Source organism: Telopea speciosissima, chromosome 2 (genome assembly GCF_018873765.1).
Source record: "Telopea speciosissima isolate NSW1024214 ecotype Mountain lineage chromosome 2, Tspe_v1, whole genome shotgun sequence".
Taxonomy (NCBI): domain Eukaryota; kingdom Viridiplantae; phylum Streptophyta; class Magnoliopsida; order Proteales; family Proteaceae; genus Telopea; species Telopea speciosissima.
In genome coordinates this window covers 58551982-58560865 of record NC_057917.1, presented here as the reverse complement: position 1 = coordinate 58560865, position 8884 = coordinate 58551982, and the positions used below count along the sequence as shown (strand labels likewise).

At 39.4% G+C, this 8884-nt stretch overlaps 1 protein-coding gene across 1 annotated transcript; it reads right to left on the bottom strand.

The window, feature by feature from the left end:
• Positions 1-250: 250 nt before the first annotated feature.
• LOC122650930 (pectinesterase inhibitor 10-like) lies at positions 251-583 on the bottom strand. The gene has a single exon (XM_043844290.1). It carries the CDS (start codon positions 581-583, stop codon positions 251-253), a length of 333 nt encoding a protein of 110 aa, XP_043700225.1.
• Between the last annotated feature and the right edge of the window lie 8301 nt (positions 584-8884).

Genomic DNA, 8884 nt, shown 5'->3' with positions numbered 1-8884 from the left:
CAAATATGATTAAGGATTTTTGACTCCATTTAAATTTGTTTATTCACTTAAAGGAAAACGATTAAGAATTTTCGACTTTATATGATCTATAATACTTTTCTCTTCATCAAGTGAGGATTCAAGAAAGGAGAATGCAAAAACAAATTACATCCAGAGAGATTCCTTGGAATGTATCTACACTTGTCTCTTTACAAAACCAAATCAAAAGCTTATATGACATAAATACTACAATAGAATCAAACGGTCCGAATCAGTCCATCTGGACCGCTCCTTCAAGATACAAATTGATGAAGCAGATGGCATGTCTCGTCAACGTCTGAACGTTCACCACGTGATCATGTACATCCGATTTCACAGACCCAAACTCATCCACACACGTTTGCTGAATGTTAACTGCGGCGCCCAACCAGGTCGTCAAGTTGAATAACCGATGACTCATCGACTCATCGTTGGTGAAGTTCTCGTGGTTCATTTCCCTGGTCGAGCGTTGCATCTGATAAATGGCGTCACCAAAGCTGCTCACGCAGACCTTTAGAACCTTATCGGGATTGGGTTTGCGTGAGAGGTTCGAAATGTAAGCCATAGTGTTACGAGCACTAGAGAGGCTGACCCTGACGGCAACGACAGTTAGCTTGGCTAGGTCTCCTTGAACCTCATTGGCGTGGGCAATGAGGCTGTCGTAGCATAAGCCAGGGTCACATTAGTGGCGCATTCGTCACGGATGAAATCGCTGTTTGTGTTGTTAGGGTTTGGGTTCAACGGGTGGCGGAGATGGCCGGTAGAAGAAGAACAAGGAGTATGGCGGTGGAGATTGTCATTGATGGGGCGGCCAATTTTTTGGACTCTGGAGGTTTGGGGAGCTTTGGAGATTAAAGAGAGGTCTTAAGCTCCCTGAAGCTGATGAGATGGGTTTGGACTTGAGAGGGATTTATATAGACTCATCTCTTGGTTTGCCTTTCTGGTAGGAATGGAAGGAATAAACGATATCAGATAGACTAAAATGAAAGGTCGTCTTTTTTTTTTTTTTTTTTCTTCTTTGGCATGTAAAGAGACTTGATGAGAATCATGAGTTGGGGTGTAGAATTCGGTTTGCGACTTTAGTTCTGTGCGCGCGTGAAGTGGAACTGAATCATTAATTATTACTTTTTTTTTTTGGGTAAGAATTTTTATTTGTTTAAGATTAACAAAATGGGCTGTGAGCCGAATCGTTATCCTCTCCTGGGCTGTAAGACATCGTGTGGCGCTGTAGAGGTTATGTGGCATAGCGGGCCCCACCTGATGCACATGACCTTTGTAGCTGTCCTATGATACGTTACAACACCGTGCTGTAACAGGAGAGGATAAAAATTCCTGTGAGCCTGTGAGATCGTAGTCCGAATCAAGTCCTTGTATCGAGGATCTTCACAAGAATAATAATCACCTCCACTTGCACATTGGTTGGATGCGTGCATCTTCGGGAAACCCCCCCCACCCCAAAAATTAAAAAAAAATAAAAAAAAATTGATTACCGACTAGGGGCAGTTTAAGGATTATGAATTACAAACATGGTGCTTTCATTCCTTACGTTTTCATGACGGATGGTAATGAAAAAAAAAGAAGAGCAATGTGTACCCGATCAACAAACACAAGCAATTTTTCCCTTTTTGAGTGAACGTAATAGGAAACAAACAAATAGAGAAAGATTGAGCAATATATCAAACACAATGATGGTAATAATCAAGCTCGCAAATCAGTAACTAATTAATACATTGCAAACACATACAAATGAACACCATCAATTTTAACGTGGAAAATCTCCTCAATGATAGGAGTAAAAATCACAGGACCGTAGTCCACCAAATTTCACTATCTCCAATTAAGGAGGAAGTTTTCTGTCTGGGAGTGCGGCCTATGCTAGCACTCCCATGTGTCTATCTCTCTCCTCCTCAAAACAAGGGGGCAGAGGTGTCTTTTCACATATGGAGGAGAGAGATAGACTCATGGGAATGCTGGCATAGGCCACACTCTCGGACAAAGTTTTTTTCCCCCTTCAATTAATAGGAATACACAAGAGTCTTCTCTAATAAAGATTAGAGGCATACAACCATTCCAAACCTTAAGAATAATATATCCTTGGCATATATCATCAACAAGATGGACACCAAAAGAGGAATGAAAGAAAATGGAAGAGATCTCACCGGAACAAGAAAAACGTAATTAGCAGACTAAGTTATAGGACTCAAAACAACAATCACACCGTTCAGAATGAAGAACTATGTATTAAGAATCCATTGTAAAAAAAATCAGCTCAAACAGACCACGAATGACCATCCAATCGAGCTCTTGAAGTTGACTATGCAAAGCCTCAAAAACCAGAAAAACCTGTTCACCCCCCCTTCTTCTTCTCTTTGTTTTTCATGGCCAATCACTCTCTTGAGTCTAAAAATGAAACCCAAAAATGAGGTAAAAACCTCATTAAATATTTCTTGACAAATCTTTATATTGGCTTTAATCCAAATGGGCTACACCAAAAACTTTGGGACATCCTCCATATGGAGGGAAACCCAACCCAACAAATCTCCCCCTCCCGACTATGTAGAAGGATTCGCCATGCCGGCGATCAAACGATAAACCTTAAGCTTCTCTCTTGGTAAAGCCTTTGTCACATGTCAGAACGATTATGAACAGTATGAATTTTCTCAATCTCTAGATACTTGAAATTTAAAACATCTCTTATCCGATGATATCTCACATCAATATGCTTTGATCTAGACTGAAGATGAGAATTTTTACCTAGGTGTATAGCACTTTGACTATCACATAATAACATATACCGCTCTTGCTTGAAGCCAAGCTCCTGCACAAACTTTTTCATCTATAGCAACTCTTTACAAGCTTTCGTTGTTGTAATAAACTTTGCTTCGGTGGTATAGATCGAGAGCAACACTGTTCATTTATTCTTGATTGCCAAGCTATAGCTCAACCTGAGAAAGTGACCAAGTAACCTGAAGTAGACTTATGAGAATCAACATCCCCAACCATATCTGCATCTATGTAACCAATCAACAAAGGTTTCTCACTTCCAAAACAAAGTCTCAAATTTGAAGTGCCACAAAGATACCTCATAATCCACTTGACTGCATTCCAATGCTCTCTGTGAGGATAATGACATGGTGGGGATTACCACGTGTCCTCCACGTCATCCCTCTTTAGGGAGAAGAGAGAGGTGAATTGAATGTTGGAGTCGTCACCTAGAGGAGGGTCTAGGACTCATAATGTAAAGTTAACATTCCTGCAATGCCCCTTAGGGATTAATCGGTCCATTGGTCTAGGTATGGGTCAAGTTACGGTCCGGAAAAGATATTAGGCACCCTAGTCCGTCCGATCAAGTCGGTCTTTCTGTTACTTGGCTAGGTAATGGTATAACATGCTTTTGGGTAAAAAATAAAGTACAAGAAAAGTGAATAAAATACAAGAAAAGGTAAGGAAACACACTTGAAAACTTGGCTGCATTATAGGGGTTAATATACATGAAAGTAAAATAAAGGGAGAGTAGAGGAAAACATACCTGAAGTGTTTGGCTGCATGTTAGTATACATAATATAAAAAATTAGAATAAACAATGAATGAGGAAGCAAATATAAGTATGAAAGCTCTAAGTCTAGGATGCATGGATGAATGGTAAATCAGAGGAAAACTTTGAGAATGTAAAGATGCATATGATATATGGAAATATAAGAATATGCTCTTGACATATTGAAGAGATGCAAAAAGAGACCTAGATTTAAACAAGAGATAACATAAATGAAAATTAAAGACAAGGTCTAAAGTACATACATGTATGCAAGAGACCATGACAACACCAAATATGAAGATGCAAACAACTATCCATAGTGAATCATCACATCAAACATTGGGAGAAATCACAAAGCATGTAAATCAACATAAAGATGAGAGAAACTAGACATGGACATGCTAATCACATATGAATCATGATACATAGAAAGTGATCTAAAATCATAGGAAAGTATGTAAGATAAGAATGCAAAATAAGAACTCAAACTACATGGATGCATAGAGTATAAAGAAAAATATAGTAGAAGATGTCATATAGAACAAATCCATAAGATCACCACACATGTTGTATCAAATCATCAAGAGTCATCAATCAATATGGAGACTATCATAAGACTAAAAGAGAGAAGTGAGATATGAATACAAAACACCACCTAAGACAGCATAAACTATCATAGCATGGAATATATGAAAAAGAAGAAGAAAACCTATTCTAAAGGAGAATGGAGATTCATCCACAAGGTGATCATAAAGCACCAAAATAGGGCATTGAAGTGGTTATTATTATAGAATCACCATGAAGAAAAGGAGAAAACATAGATCTAAACATTCAACATAAATATAGTAAATACAAAAATAAGGAAGCTTATTCTATGAAGAGAAGAGTGAAATCATTGTTCATAATTGAAAGACCTAAAAGCTACAAGTAATTTAGGGACTAAAACAATAAAGGAGGTGTTACACCCGCACCCAAACTACACCTAATTCTTTGGGCCATGTTGAGCTTTCATTGGTAGATGTTGCGGCGCTGCCAACGATCAACACCTGTGACTTTGGGTCGTGACAGTCAAGGAGATAACTGGAATAAAAATGGTGGAATTTCGATGTGATGGGTGGTGTGACCGCATGAAGGTGAGCATTTAATCCTTAAATATCATGAGTACATGCTCCCTTCATAACCCTCGAAAGGTGGGCCAAAGCCCAGAGTTTATTACCTTGGATTTATCCTATTTCTACAGGACTGGACCCTGAGCTGGACCCACGGGGGTGAGTCCACACTTGTTGTAAGGTTTATTTTGGATAAAGAACAGTGGGACCCACTTGTCCCATGTCTCAGATTTCATCGTGGTGTTCCCGGACATGGTGGACCCCACCCTCTTCTATTCTATTTGTGTTGGGCTTTAAAAGTGGGCCCTAAAGACCCAACTTAAACTAAAAAATGGATTTTGAGACTTAAGGACCAAACAAACAAGCCCTCACTTAGCCTAGCTATAAATAGGGGTCATGACCATTTAATGGTCATAACTTCTCTAACCTACCTAGAGCTGTGGAAACAAGAGAAAGGAAAGAAGAAGGAAGAAAAGGGAGAAGAAGAAGAAGAAAGAAGAGAAAGGAAAGAAGAAAGGAGAGAAGGAAAGCAAGGAGGGAGATTGGAGGAAGATTTGGGTCATGAAGCTCAACCTTTGGAGCACCTGGCCACTCGGTTTAGGTGAGTTCTTGAACAACCTCTCTCCCTCTATCTTCTTTATTTCTTTTGGGTTTGGGGAAGAACTGTTGAGGTTGGGGGTTTTGACTTAGGGTTTCACTTGGAACCCAAGGATGTTTATGGAATTGGTATTCTACTTTCTTGGGGGCTTGACACTCACCTCTAAGACCTCTCTTCACCTATTATTGGAATTGATTTCTTAGATCTAGGGTTCTTGATGGAGAAACCCTAGATTTGGATCATTTGAAATGATTTTCTCTTTGAACCCAACAATCACTTGTTTGGGATAGGGTATTATGACCCTAGGTGGTTTAAAGACCCTTCCCCCAAGTCCTTGTGGCTTGAAACCCAAGTGAAATCGAGTTGGGGAGCTCAAACCTTGGGAATTTCGGATTCAGCAGAGAGGTGGACCTAGGAGTGGACCCAGACCAGAGTCCGCCCCGTCAGTCTGCATGCTTGTTGGTGCGTGCTGGACCTAGGAGTGGACCCAGACCAGAGTCCGCCCCGTGAGTCCACATGCTTGCTGGTTCATGCTAGACCCAGTGGTGGACTCAGACCAGAATCCACCCAAGAGTCCGGTCTTGGTTTTTTGAGTATTTTGCCCCGGTTGGACCCAAGCACTGTGCCTCCATTCAAGTGTCCACCTGGACTCTGTTATCTTTCCTTATGTCTTAACTTTTGGAGACCCTTTGGGACCCTCCTACCTTACCTAACTCGCTTTGTCACAGTTCTTTAGGTAATATTACTCTTACGGTGAGGCTTATCATACGTTGATCAACGATGAACCCTAATAATAGAATCGCGAACTAATATGTGAGTGAGTGTGGATTTGATTTAATTTGGGAGTGTTTTGCATTATATTATGCTTGTATGCCATTTCTCATGCGTACTCATTCTTGCATTATTATTATAACCATGTTTGTGGAAATTGTGAATATATGCGTTATGAATTAATGTGGCTTGTAAATGTCTTCATCATGTTTAGAATTGGTCTGTCATGCGCTGTGTCGTGCTGGTACCCGGTTGATAGATGGTATGAGACGTTGATGCACCCAGAATACCTCTCGATACGATAGTATCATATTGCATCATACGGTTAGTGCTATTATATGATTTGTCATGCGCCGTGTCGTGCTGGTACCCGGGTACTAGATGGTATGAGACGTTGATGCACTCGGAATACCTCTCGACACGATAGTTCATATAGAATGATTAGGGTTATGTTCCCCTTGCTATGACTCTTACCAATAGGGGTTTAGGTGTTGGGTAACCAAGGTTCCCTGTGTGCCTGATGAGTGATACGAGGCCAGGTCAGTGATGATCATTGGTTATCGGGGTTTACCTCTGGGTGGCGAGTGGCTTCTATCGGCGCTTACCCCAAGGTAACAATTGAGGTTGCATCGTGGTGATAAGATAAGTGATCCATGATGTTTCCTGAGTTGTTGCAGTACCAAAAACCTAGTGACTTAGACATGTTTGCTAGGTGACTAATATTGTTAATTAATTCATGCATCATGGACTATGTGTTATTGTGTGTATATTCCCCATCCCCTCACTGGGCTCAGTGGAGCTTACCCCTCTTTGCACAACCTTTTTAGATGCGTTGCAGGTGATGTTTTGGTGGAAATCTCTGTGGCTTTTTCTCTTGAATATGTTTTGCTCGGTGTTGCTGACGTGCAGTCGGTGACTTCGATCTATGATGTTGATTAGATGTTGACGACTGTATCAATGAGGCACTTGGATCGAGACACTTATTTCTTTTGTTCTTTTTAAGTTTCCTCATTTGTATGGTATAAACTCTTTAATATTACTGCTGTTCTTAGTTTTAGTTAATCTCTTGAGAAAATATGTAATATATTAACTGTCTATCACTTCGACTTTTGAACTCTTTTATTATTGTAAACGCTTTCGCACTTTTGTATCTACATTTACTTTTATTGTAAATGTATTTCTTCCTGCATTCTGGCATATATATGAGTTGTATTGAGTTGACTATGATTCGAGCCACTGTATCGAGATCCTGACGGTGTGGGGTGACATGTGTCATCCTGATCATACCCCATTTTATTATATATTATCCTTTTTTGGGATGGAGGCGTGACAGGTGGAGTGTGTGACCACTACCTAAAGAGGTAGGATCACACAACCTCTTTTAGAATGCACAAAAAAAAAAAAAAAAAAAAAAAAGAAGAAAAAAAAGACAAAGAAGATGTAAATAAAATAAATAGAAGAGAAGGAGATCTCACCTAACTGAAGAACTTCAGAGATGAGAGGTTGGAGGTCACCCTTGACTTAGTAAGAAGACCAAAATTTGTTACCCAAGTGTTAGGGTTGCATAGTCTTCTCTCTTTGGCACATTCCAAGTTCAAAAACCAAGGTTTTGTATGAAGAAACTAGAGAAGGACCCCCTCAACATGGGAGGTAATGTATTTATAGATTTAGTAGGGTGTACATGCTCTTAAACAAGTCCATGGATCATTGTTTAGATCCAAATCATTCATGGGGAATTTTTCAAGTGGTTTTGCATCAATGGTGTAGGTTTTGCAAACAATCTTGGCCAATTAAGTTTAAGCAAGTGTATTGTTACCAAATATGTGTTTCTTGGGACCTAAGATTATCCATAAACAAGTTATAGCTTTCAAATAGGTTGTCACGCGTGATAGGAATCAAAATCCATCAAATATAGAAGGTTAGATGCACTTTGTATTCGTAGAAATCAATATTAAAATGGCTCTGTTCGACATTTACATGCCCCGAGTCGACATCGACATAGTGTCGGTCGACAGCAGCTCGACATCGACGTTGGCTGCTGTGCATCTTCACGAAAATGGTCATAACTTCTTCGTCTGACCTCAGTTTGATCCGATTATTTTTCCTTCGTACAGTTGACTCAAAGGGATACAACTCTTATGTTTTGACTTTGAGCTAAAAATTAGTGTATGTACCCTAAAATGGATCTTGAATATAACTGATATTGAGACACATCTTTTATCTGTAGCACATGCGCCGGCCTTGAAGATAAAGTCATAACATCCAACTCTGATATCATAATGACATGATTCAAATTGCATATGGAAGCTAACTCAAATATTTACCTTCCATATGTTTTAATCTTCTAAAAAATTTAATTGGAAGATAACTCAAAATGGCCATGAAGTTACACCACAAACAACATAAGCTGACAACCTTAAATGCACTTTCTTAGCTTCTTCTGACATCAATCTAAGGTTAGACGACATTGAAATGGTGTCGAAGAACATCATTCTACATCGAGTGGAAGAGCTTAATTGTCGAATAGAGAATTTTCATTGTCGATTGCATGTCGATAGTCAGTTCTGTTCGAGAATATCAAATGGCCCATCAATGTCGACACTAGGTGAGCTTGATGTCGGTTTGGCCGGTGATGTTTGGCCATTAGGCCATACCTTTTGATACTTATGTATTCCTTTTTGATTCCTTTCATGATAAACGTATTGTGCAAACAGTATATAATACATAAGTCTTGATTAGAAAAAAATGTAGCATTTTGGATAAACCTTAACGGTTATTGTATATATATTATCACTTAGCTTTCGTAAACTCTAATATTGTTAGTACTATTTCTCTTTGATCTATTGATTGTCG

Coding starts and splice junctions, on each gene's coding strand:
- LOC122650930 (XM_043844290.1), bottom strand. CDS start 583: ATGGCTTACATTTCGAACCTCTCACGCAAACCCAATCCCGATAAGGTT.